General features: G+C 36.7%; 1 protein-coding gene across 1 annotated transcript in view; it reads left to right on the top strand.

Moving 5' to 3' along the window:
- The window catches only part of LOC132126786 (rho guanine nucleotide exchange factor 10-like protein), a 105,187-nt gene that overhangs the window by 15,824 nt on the left and 69,692 nt on the right, over positions 1–19,671 (top strand). Inside the window, exons 9-12 of the mRNA XM_059538284.1 lie at positions 3,139–3,284; positions 6,375–6,547; positions 11,148–11,263; positions 13,398–13,525. Coding sequence (XP_059394267.1) covers positions 3,139–3,284; positions 6,375–6,547; positions 11,148–11,263; positions 13,398–13,525 — 563 coding nt within the window. The remainder of the gene's footprint in view (positions 1–3,138; positions 3,285–6,374; positions 6,548–11,147; positions 11,264–13,397; positions 13,526–19,671) is intronic.

Here is a 19,671-nt window from a genome sequence, read left to right as displayed (position 1 = left end):
AATGCACTACAGCAGTGCCTGAATATATGGCAGGGATGTTTCTCTTCCATTACCATGGTTATATCACAGGCCAGCTGCTGCAAATGCGAACAAATGCATTTCTGAATAAGAGGAATTAGAGAGTAAATGAGACACTTAATTGGAAAGTCTAAGTTGCTTTCAGTATCTCTTGTTTGGTTCACTTGCCTTTACTTTCTCTCTTTATCTCTCTCTATATTGCGCTGTGTCTCTCCTTTTTTCACTGCAGTCATTCTCTCTCTTTCACTCTCTCTCTCTCTCTCTCTCAGCATTTTAAGACCACTCTCAGAATGAAGGGTCTTCAAATATATATTTTTGATTCAAATATATATACACATATATAAGTTTTAAAATGTATTTTTAATGTTCCATATGTTTGTTTAGATATGTTTAACTGTCACTGGTCATCTAGTTTAAACGTTTGGTACTGCGGCCCAAACAAAAACATACTAAAAGCTTGTTTTTTGAGATGTCAACCTCAAATTTGGAACACAGCTTGTTCAGATTTTTGTTTTTGATTTTCTAGCAGTTTTAGAGTTTATCATGTTTTGTAAAAATATATATTTTAAATAAAATATTACAATATATTTACATGTTTTTTAAAGTTTAATTTACACTTTTTTACACTTATATAATAATTTGCCAAGTGTCTTCTTTAAAAAGAGACCAAATTTGAGTCTGTGTTCAAATTATTCAAGATTTATAGCAGTGTAAGTTGGAAATGCAATTTTTAAGTGTGTACTCAAAAAGTGGAACCGAAAGTTAGCAGGTTAAATACTGTATGTAGCACTGTGGTCCTGAGAGACATGACATTTCATTCCTTTGTACAGTTGTAGTCACAAAAATTAGCCACATGGTAAATATGAGCAAAGAAGACTGCAAAAATAAATCTGCAGTACAGACCAACGGTTTGGACACACCTTCTCATTCAAAGAGTTCTCTTTATTTTCATGACTATGAAAATTGTAGAGTCACACTGAAGGCATCAAGGGCTATTTGACCAAGAAGGAGAGTGATGGGGTGCTGCGCCAGATGACCTGGCCTCCACAGTCACCGGACCTGAACCCAATCCAGATGGTTTAGGGGTGAGCTGGACCGCAGACTGAAGGCAAAATGGCCAACAAGTGCTAAACATCTCTCGGGGAACTCCTTCAAGACTGTTGGAAGACCATTTCAGGTGACTACCTCTTGAAGCTCATCAAGAGAATGCCAAGAGTTTGCAAAGCAGTAATCAAAGCAAAAGGTGGCTACTTTGAAGAACCTAGAATATGACATATTTTCAGTTGTTTCACATTTTTTTGTTATGTATATAATTCCATATATAATTCCACATGTGTTAATTCATAGTTTTGATGCCTTCAGTGTGAATCTACAATTTTCACAGTCATGAAAATAAAGAAAACTCTTTGAATGAGAAGGTGTGTCCAAACTTTTGGTCTGTACTGTATATATATATATATATATATATATATATATATATATATATATATATATATATAGTGAAATTCAAATAATAAAAATACTATCTTTTTTTTTCATGAAGTTGAATTTCAGTTAACATGCTAGAAAGCTTCCTACAGTATCCAGGAAGTTTGACAGCAAGGCAGCTTTTCTCCAGTTGTTTTTGTTTTTATCTTTATGGCCTTTTCAACATAAAGTAGAAATAGATGGGGAAGTCTTGAACCTGTATCCCTGTGTGCACAACCGCTCTTACTCTGTATGAGCATGTGTGTTGTGCAATACCTACTGTGCAGTGGCTTAAACCTTACCATTTTTTTGCGGGGATTTCAGGTACATTCCAGTGTGAACCAGTCAGTTCTATTACCCCATGTACACACAATAAAATATTCATTTTCTGTCTCAGAATATCTGAGTTTGTAGGCTGGCAGATATAGTATGCTGCACAGGCTAAGTCTGCGGCGTCTCCCTGTCTCTCTTCAGCAAGCACATCACATACACCTCTGTCGCTTACTCTCTCTCTCTCACACACACAAACATTACAAACCATTTCAGTCACACTCTCAAGTCCCTAAAAAGGATATCTGTCCTTCCCCCACGACATTCTGTTTATATTTTCAGCCTTTGGATGGCGCTCTTACTATGAAAACACAGTGCCTGGATCATGCCTTCTGACTGACTGAAGGTCTAATTTTTCAATGCATTTCAACAAAGGCCAAGCAGTGTTGCCAATTCCCTCTGGATCCGGTGACTAATTTTGTGTGATTCGGGCTACAGAAGCAGATGCATTATTTATAAAACTACTCTCCTGACTGATCAAATACCAGCACACAATATTTATTTGAGTCGCTGGACATTGGGTTTTGCTGCTGTGATGCAGCTTGTGCGTTATTGCTGATGAAATGAGGACGAACTCTGGTTTGTCTCCTAACACAATACAAATGATTTGTTTTTTTCCTGTCTTTTCATGTATTGTGGTTAAATATAGAATGACTATATAGTGCCTTAATTAACTGTGCAGTGCGCATGCCAGCCCAGGAGTGGGTCTGTCTGTTGAGAGATAGTGGTGTTCAGGAAACCCGTTTGGAAACAGTCAGCCTTTTTGCAGTTCTGCTTGATGATGTTAGTGGTGCAAAAATTATAATTCACCCAAAAATTTTTTTTTCGCCCATTATTTACACATCCTCATTGCCAAATCTGTATGTCTTTCTTCTGTGTAACACAAAAGAAGATATTTAGTTTTTTATAACTAAAACTATTGACTTTCATTCTATGGACACAGATACATTTCTCAAACTATCTTCTTTTGTGTGTGCTCAGAGGAAATAAAGTCCTACAGGTTTGGAACAAGTCAGTTCTATTGCAACTTTTAGAATATAACTGCAACTTTTAGAAATCCTCCCTTTTTGTAATGCGCATCCACATTTATGTAGTTTGTAGATTAGAGTCTGTACTTCTCAGTCCTATTTGAAATGAGTATATTTAAGATTGGGTTGTATTTCCACAACCTTTTCTGCTACAAATGTACTGCTGTGTTTCCAATCTTCTGCACTGCCTGTGAACCTTCAAGTGTCTTCTATGCCACACTGTGGCCTATAAGTAAGTGTGTAGCCATGTAATTGGACGCCTCTATTTTCTAAGACTTCCCTGTCTTTTCTTCAGCTGCTGAACTCCGAGCAGAGCTCTTTGATCCTTTGCGAGACGCTGATTGAGACGGTGTACGGCGAAAGAGGACAGGTCCTCAAGTCTAAGGAGCGAAAAGTCTTTCTCTTCGGTGACATGCTCATCTGTGCCAACATCAACATCAAGTACGTGTCCCAGACAAGGTCGATTGACTTTCTCTTTGTCCCTCCGTCCCACCTCTAAGGCCACGCTGACGGATTGAAGCTCATCAGCCGATCTAAATACAGACTCCTAAATCTCCTGAAGCATCACAGTGACGTTCCCCAATATGACTCAGTCAATGTGAGGGGGTTAGCTGCTAATGGCTAAGGCACAAGATAGAACTGGGCAGAGTCAAATAGGCCTTCATTATCTGGGAACAAATAGCAGGGTGTTTAGCTACAGCGACAATAATTATCCCCATAGATCACAGGCATAAAGGCGCTCCTCTGTTCCACTCAAATAGATTATCTATGACAGCACCATTGATCACATCTCAGCAGTGCAAAAGGTAAACAGCTAAGTGAAAAACTCACGCTGATGCTGAATCTCAAAGCTTTTGAGCTAGTCCTTCTACTGCTGCACGGTATGTCTCTGTTCTACTAAAGCACGACTTGACATGCCCATTTAGAAGATCTTAAAGAGGTGATTGTAATGTTTAACCTACATTACAAGAATAAAAGAATAATAAGAAACCATCTAACTAGCTGGAGGTCCAGCCCTTCACAGTGTGCTTACAGCTGGTCTGTAAAAAAATCAGAACGGAATTGTAGAAATGTGAGCATCCAGTGGATGAGCAGTGAATGAGTGCTGTCAAAAATGAGTTAAAACAGTTTATAAAAACATCACAATAATCTGCAATTAATCCACATGACTCCAGGCCATCAATTATTGACATGTGAAGTGAAAAGCATGTTTGTAATAAATCATTCATTATCATTACAATTTTAGTAAATTTTTGGGTGAACTATTCCTTTAACAGCAAGTCTTGTCTGATACCCAAAATCTAAAACGGAATGAAAAATGAAAATTCTCATTAATTGCTCACCCTCATGGGCAACATTTGTGGGGGGCAATTGCTCCCTCATATTGTTAGTCATGGATCTTTGATGTCAGCCCCGCTGCAATTGGAGTGGTTAGCCAAGCACAGGCCCGGTTACTAGACGGGGGTACTAGACAGCACTAAATACCCTCAAATGAAAGCACAAGCAATTGAACATCTGGCAAACTATGTTTTCCAATGTGTTTATGCGGCATTGAGCAATGTAGCCAATCACAGAAATATATGTTGATTTCTTCAACGCAAAGGCCAATCAGAAACAGAGTTTTTAAAATTCACTCACCACTGAAAGCTCCCGAGATTTGCACGCTCGAGAATCATCTCATAAGTGCAGACGTGATGTAAATAAGATATTCATTGTGTAGTTTAGAGAGCTTCATTGATTATAACGGAACATTGTGTCATCGCAATGAACTACTGTAATATATTTCTTCTGGATTTGTTCTTGAAATAACAGTGACTGACACAGTGATTTACATTTACATTTATTCATTTAGCAGACGCTTTTATCCAAAGCGACTTACAATTGGGGAATACATCAAGCGATTCATCTTAAAGAGGCAAATAGACACAGGAAGTGCTCGTCATTTGGTGATAACCAGAGCAATGGACGGGACAAAAATGCCTCAGTGATTTATTCAGGAACCGGCCCTGGCCAAACTTCCACAGACAAAGTTTGTCCTGAGCGATATCCAGTTTACAGACTAAAAGCATGTGTAAACTTTATTGAGATCAAGACACATCAACCAGTAATTTAATTTCCAGTAACGGACGGTAGAATGTTCAGAAATGAATGGTATGCAACTTATGACAGAATAGTCCTACAACTGATTGTTAAGTATTTCCTCACGTGTCTCACCTTTAGTAAAGATTCAAAATGGACACATTTCAAGTGACACTTGAAAAAGACATGGATAACTTAAATGAACATCAGAAAAGCATGCACATTTCTGGTTAGAAATGAAAGGCCACTTAAAACGGGAAGCATTCAAATCAGTCAAAGCTCAACAGTTTAGTAAACACAGGCAGCCTCTTTAAGTTATTTTTGTCTGTGCTGTATCGACTGATTTGATGCGTGGTAGGGCATTATTTTTATGCATACATCCGAAAAAGATTTATTTTGCATTTTGCCTTTGCCTGCCCCCCCGACTCAAGAGTCAAATGTCGCATATGCTCATGCTCATCTTGTTCCAAACCTGTAAGACTTTCGTTCATCTTCGGCACACAAATTAAGATATTTTTGATGAAATCCGAGAGGTTTCTGATCCCACATAGACAGCAATGCAACTATCATGTTCAAGGCCCAGAAAGCTTGTAAGGACATTGCTAAAATAGTCCATGTGACATCAGGGGGTTGACTATAATTTTATGGGGAAGGGAAGGGCAGAAAGCAAGAGATGAATTGATTAATATAAAAACTAAACAGGGTTTATTAAATAATAGTTGCATATGCTTAAAGCTCAGACTTCATCCCTACTTAATTTGTACTGTGTCTAGACTGAGCTCCATCCTGTACTTTGTCTGACCAGTACAAATCCTACAAGATTTATTATACCAGAAGCATGGTAAAAAAATGTCTGCTTCATAACAATAACATTAAAAACCTTGAAACTGAGAGTTCCAAGTTCTCTTGTGAAGATAAATATCCCTTGAAATCACACAGTCATAAAATTAAATAAGAGCAAAAAAACAGTAAAATAAAAAATATGAAAAAAACAGTTGATCTATTGTTCTATTAATGGATAGCTGTTGAGATTCCTCATAATATTCTTCATAGATACTTCATAAGTAAAATATGTTGTTCCTGTGGCTCAAGTGGTAGAGCATTGTGTTAGCAGCGCAAGGTTGTGGTTTCGATTCCCAGGGAACGCATGTTAGGTAAAAACTGTTAGCCTGAATGCACTGTAAGTCGCTTTGGATAAAAGCGTGTTCTAAATGCATATTAATTTAATTTAAGTAAAATGAGGAGCATTAGAAAGTGTATGTGTATGTAAGAGAATGCTATTTCTGTCAGTTTAATTCAGTGCATTGTTTGCCTTTTTTAATTTGTTGTATATTTCAGTCAGAATTGTTTCAAATTAAATCCTTTTCCTCTCTTGTGATCTGTCAGGTTCCTTGTTTTTATAATTATGCGTTTTCAAGCATTTTTACATGTTGATCCTCTTATCACCACCAGGGGCCCCCCTGACATCAGCAGTCTGGTTCCAGTAGGTCCCAAGTACACCCTAAAATGGAGCGCCCCCTTGCAGCAGGTCCATGTAGTTGAAGTGGGTCAAGAGGGTTCCCAGACCAAGGACGCTATCTATCAGCTCGGAGGAGTCAAGCGCTCGGGTAGCTCTTCGGGATCGGGTAATGGCAATGCTGTTGGCACTGTAACTTTCTAAACAATCAGATAACACAGATCCTTGATGTGAGTCTCCGAGACATTTTGAATTAATTGACCATTTCTTGTGAGCAATACACCTTTTTATGGCCTCTGCAGATGAGTTTATCTCATGCAGGTTAGATAATAACAACAGAGGCGCACTCTAAGCAATCTTATTTCACTGTCTGATAGACCACAAACATATTCAGTGTGCTGTCATCAGTTTTGGCACATTATTTCCACCTCCACTCCCAATCAGAGAAAGCAAGTTCAGGAGATTGGAATCAGGGCTGAACACTCTTACAAATCATTATTGTGTTTCGCGTTAGAAGACGAGGAACAGGAAAAGAGCAATTGTGGGGTACTAAGATAAATATGCTGACAGAGCTTCAGGTACAAAGTGTTATCAGGATGTACAGGTTCTCGCTGTTTAAGCCTTTTGCTTTCCGAGCTGAAATATTAATGGTGTTGTCTGTGGAACACCCATGTTGGATTGTGCACACAGGGAAGGCAGGAAATTAGATGACAGAAGATGTTCAATGCTGGGGCCTAGCAGACAGCTCGCGGGCAGGAGTGTTTAGAAGACCTCTTATGCCCCCTATACCTTATTTGTCTCTAAAATCATTCTAAAAACAGTCTGTCCAATTTATCTACCGTTGTACTTTTCCTGCTGTTTAATAACTCAGCAGAAGCCTCCCTAAAACTTGCTGTTCTCATTTCCATATCCCTTTTTGATTTCAGCTAAAATTCAGTTTAAAGTACTGGCATGATTGTTTGACATGAAATACTGCCAAATAATCAATACAAGAAATACAAAATAGTGACAGGATAAAATATATAGTAAATACTTAAGACATATTTTTGTTTTATTTTATTAATATAAAGGCTGTATTTTTCTATACACTGCCATTTAAAAGGTAGCGGACAGTGATATATAATATATATAACATTAACACTTTTCTTCAGCAAATGTGCATTAAACTGTCAAGATAACTGTAAAAACATTTATAATGTAACAAAAAAGTGCTTGTCTTTTGAACTTTTTATTCATCAAAGAATTTCAATTTATCAAAAAAATCTTTCTTGAGCAGCAAATCAGCATATTAGAATGATTTTTGAAGGACTATGTGATAATAATAATGGCTACTGAAAATTCAGCCTTGCCATCACAAGAATAAATTACATTTTAAAATACATTAAAATAGAAAACAGCTATTTTAAATTATTGATACTGTTTTAAATTATTGATAATATAACTGTTTTATTGTATTATTGCAGCTTTGGTGAGACTTTCAGAAACATTCCAAAATGGTGATGACCCCAAACTTTTGAAAAGTAGTGTATCTTTACAGTATTTTATTTTATTTTAAAACAAACAATAATAATAGTATAAAATAAAATGTGGAATGTTTCTTTCTCTCTTTCTCTCTCTCTCTCTCTCTCTCTCTCTCTCTCTCTCTCTCTCTCTCTCATATATCTAAAATGACCACAGTGAAAGATAAGTTCTCATAAGGGTGCCACAAATTTTCTTGTTTTCAAAGCCTTTTTCTGTGGCTAGACTGGTCATGGAGCCTGTACTTGGTTTCGTTTTTTTTTATTATGTAGAAATAAAAGGGAGACAGTGTCACTGTCTTCTCTTACTCTATTCAGGAAGCTCATTGCTATATTCCAGACACCTTTGACGTAGTCTGGTTCACTGTGTCTGAATGTGTCCATCTTCAGCTATTTATAGCAGCACATAGACATACAAGCCTGTTTTGCCTGGTGTGCGCCACATTTCTGCTCTCTTGTGATGACACTCCATGGGGCTCCTCGTCCAAACCAGATCCCATGCTCCCCCAGCGTACCTCAAAATGGACTCATTTTTCATCTCCTGCAGGCCCTAGTGTCTTGATTTATTGATGGAATAGACCAACATTCCAGGAAAAGGCAGACCCTCTGCTGCTGCCACTGTAAAGCAGCACAAAACAGTGACATACTGCAAATCATAGAGGCCCCGGTGAACCATGAGATGGGTCCTGCCCACTGATGGGGGAGCTTTACACAAGCACTTGTTTTGGGGGGTGACAATGTGTTTCTAATGGAGACATACTGTACTGTATAGTGATGGTACACTTTAGCATAAATTTATCTTTTTTTTTTTTTTTTTTTTTTTTTTTTTTTTATCCTGCTGGAAAATTCTGCTTCTAGACTTATGACATTGAGACAAAGTAAATATGTGGATGTCAATTAGTAATATAAGAAAAAGGACCGTTCACAACTTTAAGGACACAGAGAAACATTATCGTTGGAAATTTTATGTATTATTTATTTATATATTTTTAAGCTAAATCATGACAATAATAATCATCATTTGTTATTATTGTTGTATAAAAATTGAATTATCAAAAAATAAATCATCAAAACATTTATACAAATAATTATCATGATATTTTAAATATTGTTTTTATATTAGTATTTTTTACTTGCTGTATTAATTATATGAATTGTGCATATTTTGATTGATAAAATCTCTACATTTAATTGCTACATTTATATTTATTTATTTACATTGCAGTTTTAATTTGACATCACACTTTGGTCCCTGGACATTATCACAGAATTGTTTCCACAGCGGTTATGCACATAATTTTTTAGATTTGTTTAAACTTGCCAGGCAGATCCTTGCTAAAATTATATGTGTAAAAACACTTGTTTAAACTCAGTGTATGGATGTCAGTTAAAAAGCACAGATATGAATGAGAAATCCAAATTCGAGCTGCCCTTCTGGCAACAGCTTTGTTGACTTTAGGCTTTGGACTTCCGTATTGTGCCTGCATAGGCCTCCGCTGGCAGCCGCCCAGCGCGTGTGTCAGTTTACATATGACAATGTGTGTGAGAGAGATAGACTAGTGGAAATGGCAGAATACCATGCCATAGTGCGATAAACCAGATCGCGGCACACCAACTGGATTAGTCTGGATTACAAGTCAGCACATTCACCTGAGGCCAAGGTGGGCCACGAGCCCACAAACCTGTAGGCCTGCCCAAGGCCTTGCCACAGCAACCAGAAGAGCATGCTGACTCAGCCAGTTTGGGCTGTAGGGGCTCACTGTGCCTTTTTTATTTCAAATGTGCCTGCTATTGATCAAGTCGTGCCAGTGACAGATGTCTCTGTGGCTGTGTGAGTTAAAGACCCTATTACATTTCTAAAGGTTAGAGAGAGACAAAACAATGAGAGAAAGATGTAGAGGTGTAGAGAGAAGTGGATGAAATCCTGGACAGAGAGTGAAAGACACAAAGACAGGTATAGAAAACCGAGAAAGAGGGAAATGGTGTGTCAGAGACAGAAAGAGATCTCTGACAGACCTTCCAGCACTACTTCGAGAATTAGGTTGAGCTGGGGGCCAACAGATGCTCGCGTCGCCCCAATTCTGCACACAGGTCACCTGATTATTCTGAGGTGCTGAAAGGCCAGACAGTCCTGCGGTCTGCACATCCAGCTCTGGGATTTAATTACACTCCTCATTCCTGGGCTATCGGTCGGACGCGTAGAGCACATTCACCTTGGCTATTGATTCTGCAGGCAGAGACCAGAGACCGCAAAAAAGTGAATGGGGATTCAAATCGATGCTACATTTCACGTCTAATGAGACACCTGTGTTCGTTTCGTCACCCTTAAAGGGCTTCATAATTCTAAATGGCTTCATTTTATACTCTGCTTCTCTTCCCTATAGCATTAACTGGTGTGGCTACACAAACAATGGGTGATCGATCTGTCTTCAGTATCGATTCTTTTTGTTAGTGGCGCTACTGGAGAGTATTGACAAATGAAAGTTTTGTCATAGACCCCAAGTCTTTAAAAGTTAAGCCGTTTGATTTTGTTTCGATTTGCATTTGGGCAAATATTCAAGCAGAACTTAGAGCAGTGTTCCCCACAGTTTAGATAAGTTTAAAAAAAACTAATGTTGAGACTCTTCTCCGCTCTTCAAACACACAAAAACATTAACGTAGTCTTTATAGACAGTATTTCTTGAGTAAAAAACAAACAACAACAACAACAAAACAAAAACACTGTACTTATTCAAACATCCATGTTTCATTGGTTGAATAATTGTAAACCCCACAAACAGACCCAACGATGACCAATAGCACTGATTTAAAATAATAATAATGAAATATAATACGTTTTTGATATTTAATACCTGAATATAATCACCTGACAGCCTGTCAAGGCACAGTGGTTGGGAAACACTGACTTAGAGCACAGTAAGTCTGCCTTCCTTTTTAAAGGTCAGGTATCATTCAGAATTCACCGTTTATGTCATTAGACCAGTGTGCAGGTTTCAGATAAGTGTTTTGAGATTGAGCAATGTGTGCTGTATAGGAAATCCTAAAGTGTTTTTTTGTAAGCCATCCTGACTCGATTACATATTTGAATGATTCAGCACCTTTACAGGAACCCATATCCACAGAAACACCATCTCAGCTTTCAAGAACCCTGGATTGCAGGTGCTTTTTTGCACTCTGGGGTTCATGCTCTGATAAAGCGTGGTTTGAAATTTAAGTACTGGATAAGTGAAGCTGGTTATTTTTGATTGACAGGAAATATCTTTCTGGGTCCGCCCCGTCTGTATCAGGAACTGCATGAGTTGCAGCATGACCTCTCAGTGGTAGAACAGGTCACTCTGCTTGTGAGGACTTTACAGGGAACGTACCAGGTAAATACTCTTCATTACTACATGTTCGGTGGACCATAATGTCTCTGAACCTTTAATTGGGAACTTGAAGGGAACTGATGTTATACATTAAAAATCACCATTGGGCGGAGTTAGTTAAAAGTAATTGTAAAAATGACTCATAGACTGAAGCTTGTGATAAATAAATTATACATTTCATATGTTTTAAATATATACTGTAGTATGTGACCACAAAACCAGTTATAAGGGTCAATCTTTTGGAATTGAGATTTACACATCATCTGAAAGGTGAATATATTGTATAAGCTTTCCATTGATGTATGATTTGTTAGGATAGGACAATATTTGGTCGTGATATAACTATTTGCAAATCTGGAATCTGAGGGTGCAAAAAAAAAAAAAAAAATCTTAATATTGAGAAAATATTTAAATTAAGTCCTTAGCAATGCATATTACTAATTAAAAATTAAGTTTTAATATATTTTCAGTAGGAAATTTACAAAAAATCTTAATGGAACGTGATCTTTACTTTAAATAAAAAGAAAACAGAAAATCAGTAAGTTTGACCTGTACAATGTATTGTTGGCTAATATACCCATGAATGGTTTTGTGTTCCAGGGTCATATATAATGTATATGTATAATGTATACTTGGGTAATATTTTTTTATTAATTTAATTAACTTTTTTTATTTTGATATATTATGAAGTGTAATTCATTCATCCACTCCAGTGATCCTTCAGAAATTATTTTAATATGCTGATTTATAATCATATTTATTATTATTGTATGTTGTGCTGCTTAATATTTTTTGAAAACTGTGATAAATCTTTCAGGACTCTTTGATGAATTGAAAATTCAATGGAACAGCATTTATTTGAAACAGAAATATTTGTAGAATTATAAATATTGTTATGAATTTAATATTTCCTTGCTGAATAAAAGTTCCAGTTTCTTAAAAGAAAAAAACAGAACCTAACTAACCCATCTTACTGACCCAAAGCATTTTAACAGTATTGTAAGTTAATGTGTACAGTATATCCACTTACATATTTGAATAAATAAAGTTTAATATATATATATATATATATATATATATATATATATATATATATATATATATATTATATATATATATATATATATATATATATATATATATATATATATATATATATATATATATATATATATATATATAATTATTATTATTATTAAAAAAGCCCAAGTGTCAAAGAATGATGAAAAGAACAACATCCAGGAAAATATCAAGGTAGAATACAATAAACAGCAAAACAAAAGCAGTATTAGTCACATATGATGCAGCCATCTAGACATGGAAGCCTTTGGGGTAACAGAGTTTTCAGTGTAATTAAATTGTGATCAAAGTTCGGCAACATCAACAATTGATTATCATGGCATCCGCTTGATATTTGGACGACAGCATGGGGAAACCTTCATAATCTGATCGGGAGTTAATGTTCAGATGGGAGATAGCTCTGAGCAGCATGTCTACATAGCACAAGGCTGCTCTCAAATCAGGACAGCTCCCCTGATGCCATGACAGTCACTAAACCAGTACAAAAACAGCTAGATTGCTTCTTTTACCTCTTGTGTGAAAACACTAACAGAGCTTTGTCTTGCATGGTTTCCTGACCATAACCATGCCTTTGGCCTTTCTCCAAATGACTAATTCCTACCCACAGTCTAATCAGAATATAAATGCACAGCAAATAAAGAACGAGTGAACTTCTGCAGACCTCATTGATTTTGGAGATGTATTTCAATTGGATTTGGCTTTTGGGAGATATTAATAATTTTGTTTATGAGAAGGAAACCATTATTATTTCATCAATACTTGGAGGTGTTCAAGTGTTCAGTGGTTTTCAAGTGGTTTTGGGTCCGTTCCGATATGGTCAGCTGTGCTAAATGCATATAATAAAAATTTAAACTGACTAGTTAGGATGGCCCCAAAAAAACTAAAACAAAAAAAATTATAAATATAGGTCTTGTGCAGTTCATTGTCTGATTTTAACAGCATTTTTATACAATATTGGTACGGTGTTGGGTCATCATTTAATGTCCACTGTGAAATCAAGTTCTTAAAGCACATCCGTGTTTAGTATCATAATTCTCTTTGTTTTCTGTGTTTATAGAATCTGAACACCACTGTAGCACAGGACTGGTGTTTGGCACTGCAAAGACTGATCCGCATCAAGGAGGACCAAATTCAGAGTGCCAACAAGTGCCGTTTACGATTGCAAGTCCCTGACAGACCAGACAAGTAAGTAAACGGGGCAAAAGCTTCTTTGCATGTTGACATGGTTAATTATTTTTCTTCAGCAGCCTCAACAAAATGCAAAAGAGCACATGCTGATGCATTCAGGGTTTTTTTGTAGCCAATTCAGAAAACATATTTTCTTCTTGTTCGCTTAATAGATTGCATTTGCCTCATGAAAGTAGTAAGTAGTAAGACATGTCGCTAAATGGCTTTTGAGATCTACACAAGAAAAAACAATTTTGTCTCAATTACACCACAGCTGGATTTCAGACTTGCAGTCTTACACATTCTCTGGAGCAGGTGATCCCAAGCGGCACTGAAACATAATGGCAGATGACAAAAATGTTAATGTTCTTCTGTAACAACGTTAAGATGATGAAGGATCCCGGCGCCATGTTAATTTTCCCTAATGAAAGCGCATTTCTCCGCTTTATTTGCGGCGTGCGTTAAAAGCCTGCCCCATGTCACCTTTAAGCAGCAAATTACAAGCCTAATAGCATGACAGGAAATCATTAAGTGATAGATCTCAGATTCAAGAGATCAAGAAATGCTGGAGATAAAGTTACACAGCTCCTTTCAGACTGGGAAGTGCTGCATTATGGCTAGTCATAGAGCTTATTCAATTCATTTAACTTAGTATGGGAGCTGCTGTTTCCCATTTGAAGCAATAGTGTAATTTCTCTTTGATGCGTAGACAGGGGCTTTAATGTACTATTATTATGTCACATTAAGCGTCAGTGAATGTAAATGTGTCAAGGCGGAGGCTGCACATTTTTCACAGTGCACTGCACCTGAATGTGCTTATCTTAATGATGCAGAGTGAGAGCGGAAACTTCACTCATAGAATCGGCTGTGGAAGGAAGAGAAATGAAGACAGATTAGTGGAGGATTCAACTAAGAAAAGAGCTGAAGAGATGGGGAGAACATGAGAGGAGAGAAGCAGAGAGAAAAGGAAGCTGAACTGTAAAGCATTGAGCAGTTGATGTTCATTTAACCTTCATGTTCAGTGTAGATTATACTTGAGGACTCCAAAGAGACTCCAATGATTTACATGTAAAATAATACAAATCATAGCAGTTATTTTACTTTGAATTTATTAATTGGGATCATTCAGCCGGAAATAATACTTATTACTTAACCTTATGTCAAGAGTGTCTTCCTTCTGGGGAACACAAAAGATGATTCTTTCTGTTTTGGTCCATAAAACAGCATTGACCCCCTTCACTTTTCAACATTTTTCTAAATATTTCCTTCCACAGAAGAAAGAACATTTGGAACAACATGAGGGTGAAAAAATTATTTCATTTTTGGATGAATTATTCTCCAATAAGTAGCATTGGTTTATTTTAGACCCTAAGGAGAATGTGAGGGTTAATATCATTACTGTATAAACTCACTTGCATGAATATTCAGACACAAATACATATATTTCATTTCATCCTTACTCCCTGACTAAAAACAAATAGTGCCTTGCAAGCTGAGAGGAGGTGCAAGGGACTGATTTGCTGCCATGGCGCATGGAAGAGACTCAGCAGAACGTTTAATCTCCGTGTGCTTTCTCAACCTAATGTGACAGCCCAACCGGCCCAGAGCGGCTCAGTACCCTGTAGTCCTTCCAATATCTGTCAGACCCCTGCTCTTCAGGCCTGCTCGGTTGGCTTACATTCTGCAGAACTCACAAGAGCAATCTGCTCAGTCAGATGTTCACTAGAACCCCTGCCCTGCTTCCAGTCACACTCCCTGAATTTTCCATTGCCTTCGTCAGCCTGCTGTGATGTCATAATGCAATGATGTCATTTGGACTGGGAACTGATATTCGTTTTTCAGAAAATAGTAAAATCAAATGATTAACTATTCCATTTACAGTTTTATGAGTATCCAGTGTGAATGTGGACTGTGTAGTCTGATTCCAAAAAGCTATTGTAATCTGATTTCTGAACTAATGCTTTTTTTTATTTATTTATGGTGTTTTTATGCCTTTTATTAAGATAGGACAATAGGTTGACAGGAAGTGAAGTGGGAGAAAGAGAGGAGGGTGGGATCGGGAAATACTGTGTATTCTGAATATATGTCTGAATTTTAAATGAATTGTAAATAGCTTTTATGATTTGATACTTTTTAGTGATTTAAAAACATATAGCATGACAACGTTGATCTCTGACATAATTTTTATTTTTAGTGAATGAAGAATATACAATGTTGTTTGAATTTGAAATTTGGCTGTGATAGAGAGTTTATTACATTATGGAATTGTAGCTTGGTTTGGTAACATCAGTTAAGATAAAAAATATTTTATGTGGTGTATTTTGGCTTTTCACAATCCAAAATCATTCAGATTCTTGGTATTCTGGGTTAGTAAATAATCCCGGGTTGCCAGGTTTTATAATTTCACCCTGGAAATTTGCAAACCCTGGTTTAATGGTCTTTCTTTCTTCTTCTTCTTCTTCTTCTTCTTTATTATTATAATTATTATTTTTAATGCATTTTGAATGACACTTTTGTTCCAAGTGAATTGCACTGCATTGGAAGTATAAATTATATTACTTGATACCATTCTAAACCCATTGGGTTTGTAACAGAGGAGATGAAGCATGGCATTATTCATCCATTCTTAAAAAGCCCAATTTAGATCCAAAAGTTTTGTCAAATTTTAGGACAGTTTCTAAACTTTCTTTTATGTCTAAGATTCTGGAGAAAATATTATTTCATCAATTGCAGAGCTTTCTGAATGGAAACAAAATTTTGGAAGCATTCCAGTCAGGTTTTAGACAATACCACTCTACAGAAACAGCACTAGAAAAGGTTTTAAATGATATTTTATTAACTGCTGACTCTGGCTAGTCTGCGGTGCTAGTGCTGTTGCTGTTGTTGAGTGCAGCATTTGACACAGTTGACCATGCAGTTCTCATTTTACGACTGGAGTATTGAGCAGTCATTCTGAGAAATGCTCTTAAATGGTTTCAGTCTTATCTTTATAACAAAAACTCTGTTAATATTGGCAAATTCAAGACATGTGCTGCTCCTCTTACTTGTCGCATTCCACAAGGCTCTATCCTTGCTCCGACTTTATTTTCACTGTATAAGTTTCCTCTGGGTCAGTTTTTAAGAAACACAATATTATTGTATTTCATTATTATGCAGATGATACACCGATTAATCTGCTCCTGGAATCTGATAGGAGGGCCATGGATACTATATTGGCATGTCTTGTTGATGTGAAGGCTTGGATTTCCGTACATTTTCTTAATTTCAATGAAAACAAAACTGAGATGCTAGTTTTTGAATCCTCAGAAGCCTTTAGCTCTTCTTGTTTAGATCTTGGCCGCTGTATCCATTTGTCAAACTACTAGTGAACAATTTGGGTGTGTTTTTTGATAGCTCTCTCAAATCTGATAAACAGATTAGTTCTGTGCTTAAAACCATTTTTTTTTCATCTCAGAGTCCAAGTCAAAGTAAAACCATTTCTTTCTCTTAAAGACTTTGAAAAAAGTGATTCATGCTTTCGTCTCAATAAAAATAGTCTACTGTTACTCACTTTATATGGGCATTAATCAGTCATCTCTGGCTTGTCTTCAGATGGTAAAAAATGCCACTGCCAGGTTTTCTTACAGGTGTTCGAAAAAATGTATATATTACTCCAGTTTTAATTTCTTTGCACTGGCTCCCAGTCCGTTTTAGAATTGGTTTTAAAGTGCTGCTACTGGTTTTTAAATGTTTGAATGGTCTAGCACCTGGGTATTTTGCTGATTTACTCTCCATTTACAATCCAGCTAGGTCTCTGATGTCATTCACTCAGAGATGACTTAATGTTCAGAGGGCTAGGTTGAAACTAGAAGGTGTACATCAGAACTGCTACTACGGTACATGATTTCAAAGGAAATCTCAAAACATATTTATTTTCTTTAGCATTTAGATAATTTGTGTATTTAGTGATTTTAAGTGTGTATAATCTGTAAAATCAGGGATAAAAAAAAAAAACAAGCTAGCCCTACGTCCAAAGTCTATTGTGTTTTCCAGTCGGGCTACTAAATTGTATCACCACTCTGACCTGACGGGCTACTTTAAATAAAGATCTCCCGCCGGTCCTTAAAAATGACTAAAGTGAGTTGTATCAAACCTAACGGCCATAAAAAGTTTTAAATAAATTAAATGGTATAAGAAATGCCTTAATTATGATTTCATGATGTCTTACAGTTGGGGACGGAAAGACGAGAGTTGCGATGCGGCTTGATTAAACTTCGAAAGGCAATGATGTCATTGAATTAATATGAGCGCTGTAGGCTACGTTTCAAGTCAAAACGCGGTGCGGATGTCTTTATTTGTATCTATCTGAAGGGAACCGACTGTCCTCAAAAATGTGTTATTTGCATTTCAATTTCTTTTTAACTATAATTCCTGATAAAGCAGTGTTTATGAATGCAGAGATGTTCGGTGTACAGCCGTTACCGGGGAATACGCTATATATCAGTGCTCGTAAAGCTCCACCTCGTGGCAGAGAATAAATTAGAATTTCCAACAAGCCTTTTTAGCTGTTTATGGTCAGATGATCAATGCAAAAAATATCAACTCACGTTTTTACGCAGCAAACACATAGAGTTGTAAATGAGAAAGAAGTTAACGTGCCTTCTAAAAATCTAAACAATCAATTTATATGCTTGATTTATCCCTTTTCATAAAAATGGTCTAAAGGCAGAAATGTTGTATAAGATTTTTGTTTTTGTGAAAACCAGTGTCTGAACTATAAATCATGTAATTTTATGGCTCAATACTGTATGTTATCATAGACATTGTCCAACGCCGCTCATACTGTTAATTTTACTTGTGCTGCTCTTAAAATGGGTCATAAATTGCCTTAAATTTATTTATTTAAAATTCTGCAGATACTCTGTAAATAGTGAAATTAAATTCCTTACTTCATATTTGTTGATATTTGTGTATTGAAAATATTTTTGATTGACATTTAAACTCCTATCTGATTTTGTATATTTCAAAACAAAACAAAATTATTATTATTTTTTATTTGGGCTAGTTAAATAAATTTTTGGGCTACCAAAATCTCAGGAGTACCTGCCCGAAGGGCTACCAGGGATTTTGAAATTTTGCGAGCCCTGATGTTGTAATTGTTTTTATTGAAGGCTTTGATATTTTGTTCGGCACCTTGGTCAACAGTTGTTGTCTTTAATGGTGCTATATAAATAAAGTTGACATTGACATTGACATCAATACATTCCCTGGGTATCAAACCCATCACTGTAGTGGTGCTACTGCCTGTGTGAGCTTCAGATATTTGCATATTTATGAGGTTAGTAACATTCATTGGACAAATACAGATTGGCCACACAAAATCTGGATTTTGTCTTCTGAAAAAAAAAAAGCCCACAAAAATAATAATCACTCAAGTTAATGCAGTTGCTTTCACTGTTTTACTTACACACTGAAATTAAACACAGCGTGAAAGCATATGCATATTTAATAAGGTAAGAAGAACTGAGTCATTTTATGATTGGTTGTCTGTAAATAAACAACATCAAAGCATTGCTAACACATTTGTGAGACTTTGCTTAACTCAGAGTTTAAAAAGTTTTAAAAAGATGTTAACCCAGGATTAAGTGTGAATTTGACAGGTCAATTGAGTAATAGGCATGGGGTTTATAGAGCTTATAGGCATAGAGTGCTTTGTCCAAATCCACTTCCTGTATGATATACAGTCTTCTCCAATCAGCACAGAGACGAGCTGAGTGTCTTACTTTCATTCCACTATCTGTCCTGTCATTCTGCATTAATGTCACACACATGCCACAGCACTGACCTGCAGCCATAAATCAGTCTGTTCTCTGCTCTCCATTCTGCCCTTTTTGCCTGGGAGTCTGCCTCCTCTGCTTTTTCTTTATTCAGGCCGCACAGAGACACATAAACTCGCATACCCTCTTGCAACCACCCAGATTTTCAATCAGCCAGCGGGAGGAACCCTGGGCCATTCTGTTTATCACGTTTAGACCGATGTGGGTGCCCAGCTTTATCCCAAGAATCAAATTAAGCATGGAGCGCACTTACTCCGCTCCAAACAACCAGCCCTCCCCCATCCCACCTCTTTTTACTTATTTTCCCCCATGAAACCATTGTGCTGAGTGAAGGAAATCTGTGAGTTG

The sequence above is a fragment of the Carassius carassius genome, chromosome 44 (genome assembly GCF_963082965.1).
Source record: "Carassius carassius chromosome 44, fCarCar2.1, whole genome shotgun sequence".
NCBI classification, from domain to species: Eukaryota; Metazoa; Chordata; class Actinopteri; order Cypriniformes; family Cyprinidae; genus Carassius; species Carassius carassius.
The sequence above is the reverse complement of the archived record's forward strand: the minus strand, read 5'-3'. Positions and strand labels throughout refer to the sequence as shown.